At 40.9% G+C, this 20,820-nt stretch overlaps 1 protein-coding gene across 1 annotated transcript in view; it reads left to right on the top strand.

Annotated features, from left to right (window-relative positions):
* Window positions 1-7,712: 7,712 nt before the first annotated feature.
* Window positions 7,713-20,820, top strand: part of HSPA4L (heat shock protein family A (Hsp70) member 4 like) — a 47,699-nt gene continuing 34,591 nt past the window's right edge. The window contains exons 1-3 of the mRNA XM_089525829.1: window positions 7,713-8,039; window positions 17,286-17,343; window positions 19,687-19,827. Of these exons, the coding sequence (XP_089381955.1) occupies window positions 7,933-8,039; window positions 17,286-17,343; window positions 19,687-19,827 (306 nt within the window). The 5' untranslated portion in view covers window positions 7,713-7,932. The remainder of the gene's footprint in view (window positions 8,040-17,285; window positions 17,344-19,686; window positions 19,828-20,820) is intronic.

The following is a 20,820-nucleotide window of genomic DNA, read 5'->3' as shown; positions in this document are numbered from 1 at the left end:
CTTCAGCCTCTGTTTACGAACCACCAAAGAAAGACACCACCACACTCCAAGGGAGTGCGTTCCACTGTCGAATAGCTCTTACTATAAGAAAGTTCTTCCTAATGTTTAGTGGAATCTCTTTTCCTATAGTTTGAATCCATTGCTCTGGGATGCACATGACCATGTTGGTATGGCTACATGCACATTCCACAACTGGGGGGAATGGGTCAGGGCCATCAATGGATGCCCCAATTCATGGATGGCAAGTCCACAGAAGAGGAGAGCAGACTGTATTGCCAAAGGTGCTATTCTCTAGCTTAAATCGCAGATTTGAAGGCTTGTGCAATAAAGTCCTCTGTTATCAGTGGAGAAGGAGGAAGAGCAAGAAATAGAGAAAGAGCAATAGGAAAGACCCTGACTTGAATAGTAAAGATGTGTGGTACAAAACCCCCCTTTTCCATCCAGTGCTTCATTTACTCATTAAAGTAGAATCAGGAATGATGTGGACAACAGTTTTGGGTACTATACTTGCAGTCAGCAGTGTCAGATCACTTCATGTGCTGATTTTTTGTGGCAGTTTCTCTTTTTCCTAGTATTGGGGAGACTAGCTTGCGCTTCATGGGCCATGCTTATCTAGCCCCAGTTACAAGACTTTGTTATCTCCACTGCCCACAACAGAGTAAGGACTAGGAAATACTTTATACAATTGAACATTTTTAAAGCCTTTGATCATACATGCTTGGTAATAATCCCAGTGCAAAGAATAAATTTGGGCATTATTATATAAAATATAAAACAAACAAACAAACAAAAATATATAAAATAAAACCATAATAGAACACTAGGCTACTACCTGGGTAGATGCCTGTTACTCTGCAACCCATTGTTGGCTATATAACTTGCACTGCTAATGAAAACCACACAACTTGGGTTAAGAAAAGTTTGAATCTTGACTTCTTTTGATGGCATGTAGAATCAGAGGTTTAGCTTTAAGAGCACCAAAATGGGATTCTCTCTCTAAATGTTCAACCCCACTGTTGTAGCTGTTGGAACTAGGTTTGTCACTATTTTGTTGCAGGCAGGTCTTAGTGCCTTTCATGACAGAAAGAATGTAGTATATTTCTGCCTTGCAAATTCCCTGCCATTAAAAGACATTTTGCTGGTTTCATCCTATGACCTCTTTATATTGAAATGGTAATAACAGATGATTCTTTTACCTCCCAGTTTATTTACACTCTTAAATAATAGAAGAGATCTTTCATGTATACAGATGAAAGGTGTTGACCTACACTGTGAATTATAATTATTGCTGACATGAAATATCTGTTGAGCTATATTAAACTGTGTAGTTACAGAAGATGATAAGTTAATATGCAGTTGTTGCTTAATCAGCCAATGACGCACTGAAATCCTTGGGCCATTCATGCAAGAGTGGTGCTATTGAAATTATTAGGTCTATTTTGGGATGGAGTCCCATAATCAGAATCCATGGTACAGTACAAAATTTTATAGATTGTCATTTCACAGCCTGAAAACCATTGTAAGGGTAAAGTATTTCTTAAACATGAATTAAAACAGATGCACTCAAATGTTTTTAGAATTTGATAGAGTACTTTTATGTGTCTAGGAGAAAGAAGATACTTGTTTTTTAAAAGTCTAATTTTGTGTCTAGACATATCATTCATGGTACTCTAAGAATATTTCTGGGTATGGTGAATTCTAGGCAAAAAGGAAGACAGTAATTCCAATGCAGAAGCTGATTATGCATAAGTTGCAAATAAATAAATGGAACAAAACAAATGCAACTATTTTGAGTCCCTTTGATTTCAAATGTTTTAAACATGACTATTCTAATAAACATGGTTGTTTGATTGGTGAAATAGTAGAATTTATTTTCAAGCAACTATGCATATAGATTCGCCCTGTAGGCTGACAGTGCATTCAAACTTTCTTGGAAGTACCGCTGAACTCAGCAGGATTTATGCACAACTAATCCCAAAGCATTAACCAAACAGCAACAACAAGTGTGTGTGTGTGTGTGGGTGTGTGGGTGGGTGGGTAGGTGTAGGTGTGTGTGTATGCATCTTCAAGTCACTTGTCAATTTATGGCAATCCAATAATTTCATAGGGTTTTCTTAGAGAGGGAATAGTCAGAAGCGATTTTGCCAGTTCCTCTGAAATATAGCCTACAGCACCTGATATTTGTCACAGTCTTATCATCCAAGTACTAACCTTCCAAATCAGGAATGAACAGGTGACTTTAGGGTATTTAGGCCAGAGAGAGAGAGAAAAAATAAACCAGAATTTCAGAGAACCTTTCACACTACACAATTATAGCACTGCTGTATATTCTGCTTTGACTGCCATGGCTCCATGGAATCTTTGGATTTGGCATTTAAGGAAGTGTATTTAGAATATCAAGTCAATGTGGCATAGTAATTTGGGTGGTGGACTGCAACTCGGGAGACCAGGATTCGATTCCCAGCATGGCTATGAAACCCACTGGGTGACCTTGGCCAAGTCACATCTTCTCAGTTTCAGGGAAAGACAGTGGCAAACCTCCTCTGAACAAATCTTACCAAGAAAATCCCATAATAGGTTTGCCTTCGGGTCGCCTGGGAATTTTAGTTTATTGTAGTATCAGAGCTCTCTGACAGAGGTTAAATGTCTCACAAAACTACAGCTCCCAGAATTCCCTAGCATTGAGCCAGGGCAGTTAAAGTGGTCTCAAACTGGATTATTTCTGCAGTGTGTTTTGGACCATAGTCCAATGCTCAGACCACTGCACCATGCTGGTTCTTGTCTATTTGGTAGGGCTGTGTAATTTCAACAAATTAAAGCCTTCACATTTAATGTTATACATGTCTTAAAAAAAAATAACCCCAATATAAGAAAAATGTCATGTATGAAGCAAGCTTCAACTGAGAGTTGAACCAATCTGTATTTCAAGTACTGTAGAAGTGTTATGTGTAGCATGAGACTGCTCTCCTGCGCACGCCAGGGCCAGCGTCAATGGCTGCATCATCAGAAACCTGTCAAGGTCCACACTCCAAAACTGCACTCACACAAATCGCTAGAAGAGCTTCTGATTCATAGTTTGGGATGTTATTTCTAAAAGTTGTTGTTGCTGGCATGACTCACTGCTCACTGTTCCCTGTTATTTGCTCATTTATTTGCTAGCGTGTTTTTCACGTGAAATGTGAAGCACAAGAACAGTGACAAATAGCCCCCAAATGAAGCAACACACTGGGAATAAAGAGCAGATTTTACCAGGCATTGTTGTTGTTTTTTGGGTGGGGGGGGATTTGTCTTCCTTACTGTGGTTACCTGTTCACCTGCCCTCTGGGACAGACTGAACATGGAAAGTTCCCTTTGAGAAGAATGATTATTTAATGGCACAGAGAAGGTATCCATCAATGAACAGTGACTGGATAATGCTCCTGGAACCAAACCTGAGAAGAAAGAGGAGAAGCAGTCTTTAGTGGTGGGCCAATTGTAGTGTAATGGTTTGAGTGCTGAATTAGGACACTGGGAGACCAGGGTTTAATTCCTGGCTCAGTCATGGAAAGCCAGTGAGAGTCACAGTCTCTCAGCCTCAAAGCATGACAATAGCAAACCTTCTTCTGTAGAAATCTTGCCATGAAAACCCAGTGATAGGGCATCTTAGGGCAGCCATTACATTGGAAATTATTTGAATGCATGCAAAAACAAAAACAACAAAGCCTTTAGTGATATAGCCTGCTTTGTAGATAGAGAACCATTGAGTTTTTATTTGATTTATTTTTTTTCAACATATTTACATATGCATTCTCTCTTGGTTGTATTCATGACATTTTTACTTTGATGCCATTTCAATATTTGCCTGTAAAGCACCTTGGAGCCGTTTTGCAACTACACATTCCAAATCTATTTTTATTTATTTTTTAAAAATCACTTTGAATGTTTTTCATTAATTGCAAAGCAATAACTTACATAAACATAGTTCCATGTGTTAGAATGCAAAGATATAGCCATGTAAAATCAGTATGGAAAGAGATCTGGTAGTATCTTTGAGACTAACTGAAAGAAAGACGTTGGTAGCTTGAGCTTTTGTAGACTTGAACCTCTTTCCGCAGATGCATTTGGTGGGTTGTTGTTGTTTTTTTTTAAAAAAAGCTTAATTAAAATAAATTTTCATTTCAATCTTACATCGCCCATGTTTCCATAATCACATTTGCATTGATACATCTTCATACCTGAATTCCATATTGTTCATCCTTCTATCTACATAGACTAGCACTTCTTTAGTTACATCTCCCTCCGCTACATAGTCCAAACCATTTCCTCTACTGTTTAATTGAGTATAAACAACATTATATAATGAAAATAATAATAATAATAATAATATTAACTTCTGGATTCTCCTTCATACAATGTATAATTAAGAATTTTGGTGGCGTTTCATGCGGTTGAAGTGAAAAACTGGCAAAATGTGATGTTTTAAAAGAAAATTTTAAAAGAATATATATAGAGAGATAGAGGTAAGGGTTTCCCCTTGACGTGAATGTCTAGTCGTAACCAACTGCTGTGGTTTCTCATTTCCATTACTAAGCCAAACAGCCACCGTCATCTGAAGATGACTCCATCGGTCATGTGTCCAGCATGACTGCACAGAAATGCTGTTACCTTCCCACCGAAGTGGTATCTATTTATCTACTTACATTTGCATGCTTTCAGACTGCTAGGTTGGCAGAAGCTGGGACTATAGCAATAGCAAGTACGTTTCTATACCTCTTATCAGTGCACTTAAGCACTCCCTAAGCGGTTTACAATGTGACTAGTGACAGAAGTTCACCCCATCATGCAGCACTTGGGCTTCGAACTGATCTTATGATTGTCAGGATTGGCATCTTAACCACTAGTGCATGTGTGTATGATATTAATTTCTCCTTTCTCCTCCCACTGAGCCTCATCCCATTCACACCAACATTTTATTTTTTTTTTTTTTTTTTTTTTTTTTTTTTTTTTATTACATATATACAGCATAGATGGGCCGGAATAGCCCTCTTACATTATTAACATACTTAATCAACTTTCGACTTCCTTGATCTTCCATTCTGGTCTTAGGTGCTCTTATATATCTGTTTTCACTTCTTCATCTTATACAGCAGTAACATTAATTTTTCCTCTATACCTGTATGTATAAATAAGTTCACCCATCTCACTATACCATCTAATTCTTTCCTTATTTAAATATACAGTCTGCGTTCCCATATTTTTCCTTATATCTTGCTTGTCTTTGTCATATATAAATAAAAGAAAAGAAATCGCCTTATAATCATCCTCCTATCTCTTAAATTGTCGTTACCCCCACTTCTATAATTACATTATGGGATATCTTTGGATTTACTCCGACCACCTTCTTTCACAGAACAACACTAATAACTTCCACAATTCCTCATTTGTATTTTCTTCATTTCCTCCCTCTTTTAACCACATAGTTAGTGTGTCCATTTCCATGGCCTCTAGTGCCTTCAATAACCACTCATCTATATCTATATCGCCCCCTTTTTTCCAATTCTTTGCCACAATAATCCTAGCTGTTGTTATTAAATATAATAGTAATTTTTTATATTTTCTTAATGCATCATCCTCAATCATGTTCAATAGTATCATTTCCGGTTCTAATCTTATATGTATTTGATATACCTCTTTTATTATTTCCTGGACCTTTTCCCAAAATTTCTTCACTACCGGGCATGTCCACCACATATGGTAATAAGAGCCATAATGGCTATTACATCTCCAACATACATCCGAGCTACCTTTTACCATCTTTGCCCATCTTGCGGGAGGGATATGCCATCTATGCATCATTTTTAAGAAGTTTTCTTTTAAATCAACACAACACGTAAAACTCAGATCCCTTCCCCACGCTCTCTCCCATCTTTCTAATTGGATATTTCTGTTTACATTCTTTGCCCATTCCACCATACAACCTTTTATCGTTTCTTCTGCACACTCTAATTTTATACACATTTTGTACAACCTTGATATTATCCCTTTGTTCCCCTTTTCCATAATCACGTCCATTTCATTTTTCTCCATGGCTATCCCTTCCTGGCTTCTGTCTTTTTGATATCTTGATTTTAATTGTAGGTATTGAAACCAACTTAACTTTATTCCCTGTTTAATTAACTCTTCTCGGCTTTTAATTTCCAATTCTCTATTCTCTATTTTAAGTAAATCCTTATATCTGAGCCAGTCCTTACCAATTAACTTTCCTTTATCCATAAAAGCTTCATGGGGAGATGTCCATAGGGGTAACCTGCTATATAGCTTATTCTTATATTTCTTCCATATTCTGAATAATGATCTTCGTAAAATGTGGTCATTAAATTGTTTATTCTGTTCTATCTTCCCATACCACATATATGCATGCCAGCCATATCTATTATTAAAGCCCTCCAGATTCAATAAATTTTCGTTTTCTAAATTCATCCATTCTCTCAGCCAATCTAAGCAGTTGGCCTCATAATATATCTTAAAATCTGGTAGTGCAAAGCCTCCTCTCTCCTTTAAATCAATTAATACCTTCCATTTTATCCTAGGTTTCCGACCTGCCCATATAAATTTTACAATATCTTTCTTCCACTGATTAAAAATTTGATCCTTCAAAATTATAGGAAGGTTTTGGAAAAGGTACATTATTTTAGGTACATTTTAAAGGCACACAGGCGAATGCCACAGACATTTCCTGCCCGAAGGCAGATGTTGGACAAGCAGTGGAATCACCTCCCTTTAGGCCAGTGGTCCCCAAACTCTGCTCTTTAAGGGATTTGGGGCTTCAGCTCCCAGAATCCCACACTAAATTGGCCAACATGGCTGAAGCTTCTGGGAACCGAAGTCCAAAATCTCTTAAAGGGCACAGTTTGGGGACCACTGCTTTAGGGTGATTGCAATAATTGCATGTTGGGTTGCAAAAAAAAGCATTGTTTTGTTTTGTTTTGCAAAAGGATTTTAAATTTCCTGGACTTTGAGAAACTCTCAGTGGCCACATGGCCAGAAGGAAGAGGTTCCAGCCTGCAAATAATAACATGCCATCTGAACTGAGAACAACAACAACAAAAACCCCAGCAACATGCAAGGGCCATGTCTAACATCTTCACAATTCTTTTAAAAATTCTCCTGTGTGGTTTTTAACACTTTGCCTGATGAAGAACCCAGTGGAGCTTCGAAAGCTTGCAACATGTATATTGTGCATTTTGGTTAGCCTCATAAAGGTATCATTGTTTGGTGGGTGTTTTTATTTGCTCCCTTTAAGGCCCACTGATTCCCCCAACAGTGACCCTTTAAGAGATTTTGGACTTCAGCACCCAGAATCCCACACTATTGCCCAACAATGGCTGAGGCTTCTGGGAGTTGAAGTACAAAAAAAACTTCTTAAAGGGCCACTATTGGGGGAATCACTTCCCGCACGCCCCCTAGTGGCGCCTCTGGGAATCCCTGTCCTTATCCTGGGCGAGGGAAGAATTAACATTCACCCTCACCGGCGGCTGTACCGCCCACTGACCAGCAGAGGCCGCTCATTTTCACTCCTCCCTCCCCCGCTTCCCTCCCTCCCTTTCCAGATCTTTCTCGAACTCCGGAAAGGGAGCGGAAATCGCCGAAGATTCTTCGGGAACTTTCGCGAGGGGCGGGGCGGTGCCGTCGGGGGCAACCAGGGAAGCCGCGCATGCGCAGAAGAGAGCAAGTGCCGGTTGTTGGCTGTTGCTCCGCAGTAGGATAGAAGGAGCGAGAGGGAAAGGAGCTTCCTCCCCCTTCTCCTCCTCCGCCGCGCCAACCGGGGCTGAGAACTAACTGGGGGGGGGGAGAAGAAGAAGAAGAAGGCGAAGGCAGCCTCCGCCTCACAAGGCCAAGGGCGTCGAGACGAGGACCTAAGAGGGGAGCCCCCCGACCGCACCCGGCGCTGCCATGTCTGTGGTGGGCATCGACCTGGGCTTCCAGAACTGTTACATCGCGGTGGCGCGCAGCGGAGGCATCGAGACCGTCGCCAACGAGTACAGCGACCGATGCACCCCGTGAGTGGCAGCCCCGGATCCCTCCGCCGCCCCCCCCCGGGACTTCTTTCTCTGTCGCTGTAACAAATGGGAGCCCTTTCCCATTGGGAAGCATAGGGGCAGCCTGGCCCATAGGGAGACATGCTCCTATGGTTCCCTATGGGCAGGCACTGCCATTGGTTTTAGCATGCCTCTGCTGGGTTGATGGCATTAGTATTGTTATTATTATGATGCCCCTGCTGTCTTGGTATTATTATTATTACTATATTTATTATGCCCCTGCTATGTTGGTGGTATTATTGTTATTATTAATGCCCCTGCTGTCTTGTTGTTGTTGTTGTTGTTATGCTCCTGCTATGTTGGTGGTATTATTATTGTTGTTATTATTGTTGTTATTACAGTATTATGCCCCAGCTATGTTGGTGGTGATATTATTATTATTACTATTGTTATTATGCCCCTGCTTTGTTGTTGTTGTTGTTGTTGTTATGTTTATTTGTATCCTGCCCTTCTCCCAGGGCTGGGACTCAGGGTGGCTTACTACATTAAAAAAAACCAATAACCCCACATAAAAACAAACATTATTAAGTGCCTTCGGGTTGTTTCCAACGTAAGGAGGCCCCTGTTGTGGGGTTTTCTTGGCATGTTTTCTACAGGGGGTTTATTTTGTTATTTTATTTTGTTTTTGGCCAATCCTGTGGGGCTGAGAGAGTGTGACTTTGCCAAGGTCACCATCGCCCCTGTGGGTTTCTATGGCCGGGCCGGGATTCGAACCCTGGCCTCACAAAGTTGTAGTTGTGTGCCTTTTTCCAGCTTAGGGTGAAGCTGAGCGAGTGTGGCTTGGGCAAGGACACACACACACCACAAGCGCCGTGTGCAACAAGAACACTTGGAAGTCCTTCTAGTCAGAAGCATCAGATGAGGTGGACCTGTCATGGGGTTTTCTTGGCATGTTTCTTCGGAGGGGGTTTGCCATTGCCGTCCTCTGAGGCTGAGAGAGTGTGACTAGCCCAAGGTTACCCAGTGGATTTCCTTAGTTGAGCGGAGGGGGGTCTTCAAACCCTGCTCTCCCAGCATCCCAGTCCAAAACTCAAACCGCTGAGCCATGCTGGCTCTCATGTCTAAACAGATTTACTACTTAGGCAGGCATTAGAACAATTTTAATTGCGCTTTTAATGTTGTGAGGTGCTCTGAGTCCCAGTTCTGGGAAAGAAGCGGGATACAAATAAATATGATACGACACATGATATGATGCCCTGGTGGTCCGAAATATCAGGTGTATGAGGACGAGAACCAATCCCAGGTTTGCCTTGGCATGTTTCTTCAGAGGGGGTTTGCCATTGCCATTCTCTGAGGCTGAGAGAGGTCACCCAAGGGTTTTCCTTGGCCAAGCAGGAGGATTCAAACCCTGCTCTCCAGGGTCACAGTCTCCATCCTATCCAATCCTATCCTGTCACACTAGCCTTCTTTGGGGGGCTATTCATACAGGGTTGGACAAGCATCAGGGTTATGAAAGCATCTCCAGAGAGCCCTGTCAGTTAACAGCCCTGGGTTAGCTGGAGGGACCAGAGGTCTGAATGGTAGCCCTCTCTTTCTGCTCCTTTGACGGCCTCCTTGGAAAAACAGTGGCCTGGCACTCTGTGGGCCAAAACACACTGCAGAAATAATCCCGTTTGAGACAGCTTTAACTGCCTTGGCTCAATGCTAGGGAGTTATGGGAGCTGTGGTTTTGTGAGATACTGAGCCTTCTCTGTCAGAGAGCTCTGCAGTCCTTACAAACCAGGATTCCCTAGCACTGAGCCAGGGCAGTAAAAGCAGTCTGAGACTGTACTCCTCCCCCCTCCCGTTTTTCCCCTTTCCAGTCTTTCCAAGTTCCAACTCCCTCTGGCCCTTTCAATTCCTGGAGGGCTCACATTCTGCCACCTCCCCCCCCCCCCCTTTGGCAACTAACTGCCCTTACCTTGCTGGAATGGTGTCCCTCCCAAGATGCGGTTTTTGTTTATTTTCCCTCTAACATGTCACCTTAATCCTGACCGTCCTTTCATGTATTGGAGTCTTCTCTACTGCAGTCAGAGTGGGAGCAGCTTCCCAGAACTGCAGACACGGGTCTTTTTCAGCCCAACCTGGAGATGCCTGAGGTTGAAGCTAGGGACCCTTTGCATTTGAAACCAGTGGTCCTTTCATTTTTTTCACCTGATTTATCTTTTCCTTCTGGAGCTGTTCACACTTCACTTTCTAATTCTGCTTTAGAGAACTATTTATTGAGAACATTTATATCCTGTCCTACATTCAGAAGGATTTGCAAACTAGCTTACTTATATAAAAAAAGACTTGACACAAAAGGAAAACGAGAGAATGAAAGCACAAGTTCCTAATGTTATGAGGCTCTTCAGTCTGGTGGAATAGTTGCTGGATGCCAGTTGGAGAGAGGCAGAGGCCTTTCTCCAGTTTATGCTTAGACGGTCTGATGGGTGATCTTCTTGCCCTCTGGTGCTCTTGGTCGATGCTGTAGAAACTGTAGTGTGGTGTAGTGGTTTGCATGTTGGAAGCAGGATGCCAGAAACCAGGATTTGAATCCTTAGTCAGCCCTGGAAACCCACTGGGTGACCCTGGGCAAGATACACTTCTTGGCCTTGGCAACAGTAAGCTTCCTCTGGACAAATCTTGCCAAGAAAACTGTAGGATAGGGGATGCAAATCAGGGGGTGCAAATGCATGGGATATAATGGGCCAACTCTGTCATATTCTCACCATGGATCTGATCCGTTCCTGCCCCCTCCCTCCAAGGCACGGTGACAGGTGGGTGTTCAGATACCTGCTGTGAAGCCACTACCTCACCTGCCGCTACTGCTCTCCTTGCAGGTTTCCACAGCTGTTCATAAGGGTAGAAACGGGACTCCTGGCTTCACCTCCATAGCCAGGTGTCCCCTTCCAACATCACAGGCCACAACTGGGGCCTGCAAGGAGAATGGCAGTGGGAGGTAATGAGGTGTGGGGCTGTCCGAACTACCAGCTGTCATGGTGGGGTTTCTGGTAAACTCAGTTGCAAACAGTTTGTTATTTAAAGCTGGGCTAAGGGCCAGTGGGGACTGGGGTCTCGCTGGATCCACTAAAATGGTATCCAGTCTGCCTATTGCTGGCCCAAGGCTGTTGGCCTACATTGTCTAAACAGGGGGACACACGAGCCTTTTGGCTCTTTTGTGCAGCCTCAGAGTTAACATGAAGATGCATAACAACAACAAAGAGTGACGTTTCATTTTAGAAGTCAAGTCTGGGCCTTCCTTGGCAGTGTCTTGAGCCTTCCAGAGTTGGACTCAGCCATTAGCCTAGACCTGCTCTATCTGTTGTGTCTGCTGCTGTTTTTAAAGTTTCCCCTTTAAAAGCAAAGCACTCCCTTTTCAAATGTAATGATGATGTTTCCATTCCCACTCCCCCCCCCAGTTGAAGGTTGTTCTCTCTAGTGATTCTGAGATAACTGTTTCTTCCTTTACTCTGTGCTCACTTTTTTTCTTCATTCTTCTGCATCTGCTCTGAACAATACAGGCATGGATTTAGCTAGAGGCAAAATAAATAATTTTGCTCTTTGGTAATAGTTCAAAGATTTGTGTATTGAAGCACATCTTCCTGAAGCTCAAGCTGGCAATAATGTTTCATGTGAGTGACAAAATGTTCCAATTGAGGGCAGTTCAGATTACACTCATGGGGAGATATCTTAAAGGTTTATCCTTGGAAATGGGCTTGCTAGTTTTGATACAGATGAAAGGGAAAGGCTGTATAGAAAGGATTACAGCATCCCCTCCCTTCTGGCTGACCTGTTAGTGCTTGTTCTGTTGCTTCACCTGCCTCTCAGCCCAGATGGTGATGTCAGAGTTAGTCTGCTGTACAGATAAGAGCAAGAGTAGATGGGAGTAGATGGAGATTCCTCACTCTCCCTTGTTTCCATGGGTTACAACTGAGAGTTGTAAATGAGCACTCTTTGTAATTCTTGTAGAGAAGTAGGGAATTGTGTAATTAAAAGCACAGAAACTTAAATTGACTCTATGTTCAGTCACGCTGAAAAACAGTTTTGTTGCTTGTAAGGCAATAAACTGTTACAGTAAACTAAGAAAACATGATGTAATAAAGAAATGAGGGGGAGCATTCATTTGGAAGAGTTTGTATGACCCTACAGGAATTTTTGTGTGAACATGAAAATAGGGGCCTTCCTGGTTTCTCTTCCTCATCCATTCTCAAAAAGAATCTGCCTCTGAATCTGGAGGTAGCTTTTATAGAAAGGGTGGAACCACGAGACCCTCAGCACCCTCTTGCCAAAAATTCAGCTGAAAATGTTGGCTAATTTTGCTTTAAAATGCTGTTGAGGCAACCCAAAGAAGGGCAAGGCACCCTTAGAATCACCCCCACAGACAGCCAGAATGATGTGACATCACTTCTAGTCAGCAGAATGACAGGTCACAGCAGGCATTGTGACTCGCCAGAGGTGCTCAAAACAACAGAGTATAGTGCTCCAGGGTTTGCCCAGACTTGTTTTGAATGAAACTGTTTAAACCAGTAACTCAATAGTGTATGTACAACTGAATTCAGTGGGAATTACTTCTGAGTTAAGACGCACAGGAGTGTACTGTTTATTGTGCTGTCCATTGTTTTGGATTTCACCATGTTCAATAATTTGGATTTATTGCAAACTTCATTACCTCCTTATCACTTTTAATTATCCAGTACAAGCCCTTGGGGAATCCCATTATTGATACCTTCATTTTCAGTGTTATGGAGAAGTTCTTTTAAAATGTATGAAGACAGACTTGACATTAGAGGAACTGCAATGATTCCTTGTCAGATTGGTTCCTTGTTATGATTAAATATACTTTTTGTTGTATGTCTTAAAGTAATTTCTGACTTACGGTGACCTCAAAGTGAACCTATCACTGGGTTTTCTTGGCAAGCTTCTTCTGAGGGGATTTGCCCTTACCATCCTCTGAGCCTGAGAGAGTGTGATTTGCCCAAGGTGACTCATTGGGTTTCAGTGGCCAAGCAAAGACTTGAGCCCTGCTGTCTAGAGTCATGGTCTCATGCTCAAACCACTACACCATGCTATCTCTCATTTAAATATACTACTCAAATTCTGTATTCTCTCCCTCCATTTTCACTACATGTTCTTAATTCAGTGCCATCGTTTAAAAAAAAAAATCCTATGTATGGAGTACTATTAGTGTATACATAGATAGCGCCTGAAAAAGATCAGTTCCTGCCCAAAGACACAATGTTTGTACTCAGAATTTTGGGGTGCCCGGTACATTTCAATCATTTTCAATTCCTTGCACTACTAGGCCTTGTCAACAGGTGAGAATACACTTGGCCCTTACTACAGTTGACCTGTATGTTGCCTACAAGTGTTTCCTGTCTGAAACCTTTTCTATAAGTAAATGAACTAGATATCTAATGGGAAGAGGAGTTAAAATCCTAGAAAAGGTATTTGGATTAATTTAAAGGTGACACTCTTTTCTCAGAGATTTCAGACTGGTAAATAACTCATAGTCCGTGAGTAATGATCATGTTGACTTAACCTCCAAATGATGTTGAACTTCAGCTTCCAGTGGATTTGGACATCACAGCCAATTATAAGGAATGCTGGGAGATACACTTCAACATCATGTGGAGGGTGGCACAGTTGCCACCCACATTATAGTCAGACAGTGGGGAAAGAAGGGGATGGAAGTAGAATTGTGGAAAGGCAGTTGTCATACAGTATGGATACAGATATAAGGTAAATACAGGTTTCCTATAGCCTAATGGTGAACTATAGGGCAGTGGAAACAACCATAGCAAACTCCAGGCTTGTGCATTCCTGTTCTCCCCTCACCTCCTTCAGCATGGCCACAGGGAGGATTTGGAAGCACAACTTTACACTTTAGAGTGATAGGAATTTACTCAATGGGTCTGAACAGGGCACTCAGGTCAATTTAAGGGCAGGGTGGCCCATAGGCTGTGTGCAGCCCCCATGGGTTAAAAATAGAAAAAAATCAGTGTTGTTCCAGAAAGATCCCTAGAAAGTGTGGAGTGCAGATTCATCACTTGTGGAACCCTCCTGGGCCTCCCTAAGGGTCAAAACAAATTATTGCAACATCCCCGCTCCCATTTTTTGCATCAGAGCGCCCTGCAGGGGCCCGGAAAGGGCCAAAACCTTTGTGAAGTCCCTTAGAGGCATTCGGAATCTATATATACTTGTGGCAGGAGCAGGTGCATGACTCTCCAAGGTCTCTGGGAGTGCTAATGTATCCCTCCCCCCCCCAGCCTTAGTTGCCCATCCTGGGTTTAAACTGTGGTTTATTGAAGCAAACCAAAGGGATAAATCACAGATTGGTCCAGACTTGTTTCAACTAAGCCATAATTTTATGCTACAGAGTTTGTCTTTGTTGGACATGAAAACAGGCTATATTTATTATTTCTGAAACAAAGGTGAGTATTTCTAGACTTTATCTATGTAGCTGCCTTGGGGGATAGGAAAAAGCATTCACTTCCAGATGTTGGTCAGGCTTGTTTGTTTAGCTGAAATGTGTGATTTAGAGCAGAAGTGAGCAGAGGCTCGGACTAATTTTCTCCATAAGGTGCCGCCTCTGGACTGCAGAACCCCTCCAGCCCCCGCACACCAAGATGCCTCCATTTTCCTTGGAATCCCTGTCAAAATTGCAGCCAGAAAGTGATGCAGCATCACATCTGCTCACTGCTTTGAAAGAGACTCCAATGAAAACAGGTACTGGGACATGTTTCCCTCATTTTGCCACACCTCCTACATAGTTTGCTAAAACATTTTAGTTTTCCTGTAATTCCCTCTCAAAATGGCGACTGGAAGTAAGGTTGCTTCCAGATGCCATTTTGAGATGAATACAGCAGGAGGTATTTGGACAATTTGGAGGTATTTGCATGATTTTGATTTGCTAATCACTTAAAAATAGAACTGATTTAGGGGGGAAATGGAGTTTGATTGGACCCAGTCGGCTTCAGGGGCCTCAAAGTGGGGTCCCAACCCCTAGTTTACCATTAAGTTCAAATGGAGCCACTTTTAGATTCCATTACAGGAAGAAGACTGACAGGTTAGGTAGCTTTAATTTAATAAACGGGTGTGTGTTGTTTGTCTTTAAGTTGTTTCTGACCCTAGGCAACCTTATCACAGGGTTTTCTTGGCAAGTTTCTTCAGAGGTGGTTTGCCACATCCATCCTCTGAGGCTGAGAAAATGTGACTTGCCCAAGGTTACCCAGTAGGTTTTCATGGCTAAGTGGGGGCTCAAACCCTGCTCTATAGAGTCATAGTCCAACACCACACTGGCTCAAAATAAAGTTGTTACATAATGACTAACACAGTTGCACAGTGAAAATGTGCATTTTAACAAATGTTAGAAGTAATGTATTCAAGGGAGGTCCTCTTCACTCATAAATAGCTTTGTTAATTATCTTAACTAGGTCATATTGATGACTAATGAATCTTAAGGAGTACATCTCTCCAGGAAAGTAGATAAGCAAGTGATGCTTCTTATTTTCACACTAGCTCCTGAATGCTTTTCTGTATCAAATTACAGTGTGCAGCCTTAACATCCCTGTATTGCATTTTGCAGAGAGGCGGGATATAAATTATTATTATTATTATTATTATTATGTATATCATTTAGACAAGAACTACTTCACACTGTATTCTGTCAGTAATCTTTTAGCTTTTATTTGTTGATGTTTTCAAACCTTAAAATGCTGATTACATTTCTAACCCAGCTTTCCCACAATATATACTGGGCAGCGTTTTATAAATCTAGATGGCTTGAATTTCTTACTGATGCCCTTTACCAATGCTCTCTATGCAGCTGTGGGAATGCTGTGTCGAATGAAGCTGTTACTCCTTTCTAAACTTTTGGATATCAACTGTTTACTGGCTTGCTTAAGGAAACTGGATAGCTGGAATTATCAGGTCATACCTACCAGTCAGGATGAGGGTTGACATCAGCACTCTTTGTGTGGTTTGGAATGGCTTTGTAGTTATTCTCACTTGAAGGGAAAAATCAAGTGATATACAGTACTCAGATATTTTTCTTCTTTAATGATGTAATTTGGAGGCAGAAAATTGTGTATCTTCTTTATAATCTGTTGCCCAAAGCTACTGCTACTTCTTTCTTCATAATGATGTTGGCAGTGTCAATACAGAGAGTAGCTTTGGGGGAAGTAAGGAGATAATGTTGGAGCGCCAGAAACCATAGCTGACCACGCATTTATTTTTATGTCACATCGTGATCTCTGATCACATGGATTTTTCTTGTTTTTGTAGTGTTTATGCTTTTGTGGTGCTTCAGTGTAAAACTTGTCAAAATTAAAATATTTGAACTGGTCTCTGCCATTGTGATAAAGTTACATCGATTGTCAGTAGCTGGTTTTGCTATTTGTTAGATAGTGCCTGATTCAGAAAAAAACATGTAAGATGTTCAAGAGCTGCTTTTTAGTGAAAGTATAACTGATACCAACACAAGCATTCTGTATTGTTTTTCTGTGGTGTTGATAGAAATGTGATTGTAGAGACCTGGCTATCTTACTTGATTTAAAACACACATTCCCCAATATGTTAGCTTGCCAGTTTTTCCAGGACTGTGCAGTACCATCTTTCCTTTAAAGTTGAATGGTCAGGGCTTGGAACATGATTTTTCAAAATATATTACTTGTTGCCTTTTATTGTTTTTTTAACACCAGGCAACAGACTAAGTTAGCATTTTTGTTGTATAAACGTGTTACTACTCCATTATTATTCAATTTAAAAATACAAAAATGGCCAAAGGTTCCTGCCATCAATCCCCGACAGCAGTGTTTTGCTAGCCATGCTGCTTTGGGGAGCACCCTCCATCCCCTCCCACTTAAACTCAGCAGTAACATGTTACATGTATTGTTATTCATAACCCCCTATATCCAAGTTCAGTTGATGAACAAGGCTGAATTTGTATACATTGGGGTGGTTTTAAGATTATTACTCAGAATTTTACCACACAGATCACATTGGTAGGTAGGTCTGTCAGAAATTCTGAGACATGGATGAATGATGAGTCTCTTGATGTATCTGAGTGCTATTCATTATAATATTGCACTGACTTACACTTGGTATTGTTACTGGTATAGCTAACAGTACAATTTTAATGTTGTGTCATGCATTGCTAGTATGCTTGGTCCAGATAGAAGTCTTCACATATTAGTAACTGATCCTTTCTAAGTCATTTGAAAACTTAGTATCTCTTTTGTATTTCAGAGCTTGTATATCATTGGGTTCTAAAGCACGGACTATTGGAAATGCAGCAAAGAGCCAGGTAAAGATTACATTATTACTAACTTAATTAAATATGCTGTGTTGTCGAGCTGCATTTCTTAATTTTTCATTGGAATGTGCCAGCTAATTGCAAACACCTACATTTGGAAGTAGTACTCTTCAATAACACAGTTGACCCTTTCTATCTGCGGATTGGAGCATTCACAGATGGCCCCACCCCATTCTTCTTAATGGTGATGCAGCAACACCAATGCAGACACAATTAAAGCAAAATAATCACCAGGTACAGCTGTTATGTGTCCACGATTTCTTAAAAACATAAATATAAAATTGCTGGTCTTGTCACATTTTTATTATATGTCTGGAAGATCTGTATCTAAAACATTGCTGAAAAAGAATCAGCGTAACTTTAGCAAAATCTTGCCTCATTAATTTTCTAGCATACTATGAGCGTGTTAATAAATATGTGGGCAGGGCTGATTCAGTACACATTGTTTACTTAGACTTCTAAAGGGCTTTTGTCAAAGTCCTCATTAAAAACTCCTGATAATATGTAGATAAAAGACATCCTCACTTCAATTGCTAACTGGTTAACAGAAAGTAGAGAATCAAAATAAATGCTCAGTTTGTGTGCTGGAGGAGTGTAAACAGCGGGGGGGGGGGGGAACCTAAGGAGTTTGGGGGCCAGTACTTTTTGATCTGTTCATAAATATTATGGAAATGTGGCAAGGAAACAATTATGTAAGATGATTAACACAAAAAGGGATGCAAAAAACTCTGAGGTATCTTGCTAGATTAAGAGAATGATAATTAAAGTGGCAAATACATGTTAGGGTAAGTGATGCGTGTTAGAGAAATAAAATCTCAACTTCCCATATACACTGATGGAATATGAGCCAACAATGACTAATAAAGGAAGGAATTGTGGTGAATAGCTCAATTAAAATGTCAAACCATTGTCTGTTTGCTGGAAAAAGGTTAAATTCCATGTTGTACATATTTAGAAGGGAATCATCATTGTAGTGCCCTTATAAACATACAGGTGTATTATACTACCCATACATATTTCGTTGATGGTGCCCCACATAGAACATTGTTACAGTTCTACTCACAATATCAGAAAAAGTGTGTTAAAGATCTAGAAAAAGTTTAGAATAGAGCAAACAAAGTGGAGCAGCTTTCCATGAGAGTGGATTTGAGTAGCTTTCCTACAGACCTATTAGTTTAATAGACATTGTAGCCAAAATCGATTCTAGGTTTCTTCTGAACAGACTTGAATGGTGGGTAAATGAAAAGGGAATTCTAACAGAAGAACAAGCAGGCTTTAGACAAAATCGTTCCACCATTGACAACTGTTTTATTCTAAATCACATGATTGCCAAATATACCAACAATGGGAAACAACTTTACACAGTTTTATCAATCTTTCTGCAGCATTAGATACAGTGAATAGAGAAATACTATGGATAGCTTTCCATGAGAAAGGTTACAGTGTTTTAATTTGTGTAGTTTAGAAAAAGGCAAGTATACGAAGTCACTGCTCGTTCATCAGATTAGGGATCAGAGTACTGTCAAAAAGCGGAACTTATTGAAAGTTTTCTGGTCCCATACCTGTCAAATAAGTGAGGGTACCTGTATCACTCTTCTGAGGAGTGGTGTTATGATTTGTGCCCACCTTGACTGTGATTCCTACTCGGGAGGAACATCTCCTTCATCGATGGCAGACGGGGGAGATAAGCTTAAGAAATTGTTGCGTTGGAGTCTTCGTATTTCCCCACTAAACGGGGAGAGGGGAATGCAGCTGATGCAGCTGCTTTTTGCCAGATAGTTAACAACAATTACAGTGCATTTTTTGTTCAAAACCAGAGAGTGGAAGCTGTTCAGCCAAGTCGCCACTGAGTGACTAGGCTCATTATCCCTCCTCCTCCCATCACTTCACCATGGCAGTGTCAGGGGCGAAGCCTGGCTTTCTAGGGGAAAGCTGTGATACGTTGTCTCTGCTAGGCTTTGCCCCAGTCTGTGTGATTCCAAAGTGAGGAGAGGGTGAAAGCTGTTTGGTCAAGGCACCACTCAGCAACTAGGCTCATTATTCTTCCTCCACCCTCGCTTCGCCATGGAACTGACCTGTGTATAGCCTTATGATGCCCTGGCAAGTTTCCAGTATTTAGGTTCCATTGTCTCAGACAAGTGCATTATTCTCTCATTATTTTGATTAGATTTATAGTCCATAGTGTTGATGCCTATGTATTCTCTAGAGATGGTTAATAGTATATCCCAAATGTTTATTCTAGTTAATTAATAAAATTATTGCAGAACTATGAGACATCCAGAGCTTTAATACATACCTGCAAAAATTCATAATGGCTATATTATACTTTTGCAGATTATCACAAATGTTAAGAATACATTACATGGATTCAAAAAATTGCATGGAAGAACATTTGATGATCCTTTTATAAAAGCTGAAAGAGTGAAACTGCCATATGAACTGCAGAAGTTGCCTAATGGAAGTGTGGGAGTTAAGGTGAGTTTTCCCACTTCTATTAGAGATATGTACAAAGTTTTTGCTTAACAAATTATCCTTCCAGTTTGTTTTTCCAAATAATAAATTTCAAAACAAGTTGTAATTCCATAAGTGGATGGGTCTGGATCCAGTTTTTGGTATGGGCCATTAAATCAGTAAAATGTTTTAACACCATATATACTCATCCATAAGTCTAAAAAATTATGCCCAAAAATTGACCTCAAAATCCCAGGTCGACTTACTTACAAGTTAGTATAGTAATGTGATAGCAGCTCTTTCAGATTTCCTCATGGGTTTGGGATAGAGTTTCTTTTTCTCTTGAGCCAGGCAGAAAGAGTCCTGGTTGATTGATTGCTGTTAAACAAACAGAGTCCTTCTCCCACGTCTGCTGGCCACTGCTGTCTGGCGAGTCAAGGGTAAAATCAAAGTTGAAATGCTGAAGCAAAAAGCCTCAATTAGAGTCCCTCTTGCTTTGTGCGCACATACACTGAAGGAGCCACCAAGCTTTACCCTAAACTTATCCACAGGTCATAGCAAGATACATAATTTTGGCCTGCCCTCAATTTATACATGGGGTTGACTTATATTTGAGTATATATGGTAAGTTTAATGCTTATTTGAATGTGGTTTCTTTGGTTCGTCACTAAACTGTGGGGAAAAAACTTTGAAGAAGGTGTTTTCTACTTCTTTTAATTGGTATGCTTCTATAAAAATCAGTATATGCCTTAGCAATGAAGGTGGTTCTCCCTAAAGTACCAGGTGATGACTATCTGGAACCAAATAATGCATGGAGAAAAGAATGAAGGAGAGTAAAAATGAGACAAATAGAGACTGGAAGTGAGGGCTAGTACAATCCTCTGCGTTCTGTGTCCATTCAATCTCAAACAGTGGTGCTACTAAAAACATTTCACCTTTCAAAGCAAGTTCCTAATACTTTTATTTGTGAATAAGGCTATTGGCCATTTGTGGACAGTTGTTAAAAAATAAAGGGAC

Source organism: Sceloporus occidentalis, unplaced genomic scaffold, assembly GCF_023333645.1.
Source record: "Sceloporus occidentalis isolate IW3139 unplaced genomic scaffold, rSceOcc1.0.p SCAF_5, whole genome shotgun sequence".
In the NCBI taxonomy this organism is placed as follows: domain Eukaryota; kingdom Metazoa; phylum Chordata; class Lepidosauria; order Squamata; family Phrynosomatidae; genus Sceloporus; species Sceloporus occidentalis.
The sequence above is the reverse complement of the archived record's forward strand: the minus strand, read 5'-3'. Positions and strand labels throughout refer to the sequence as shown.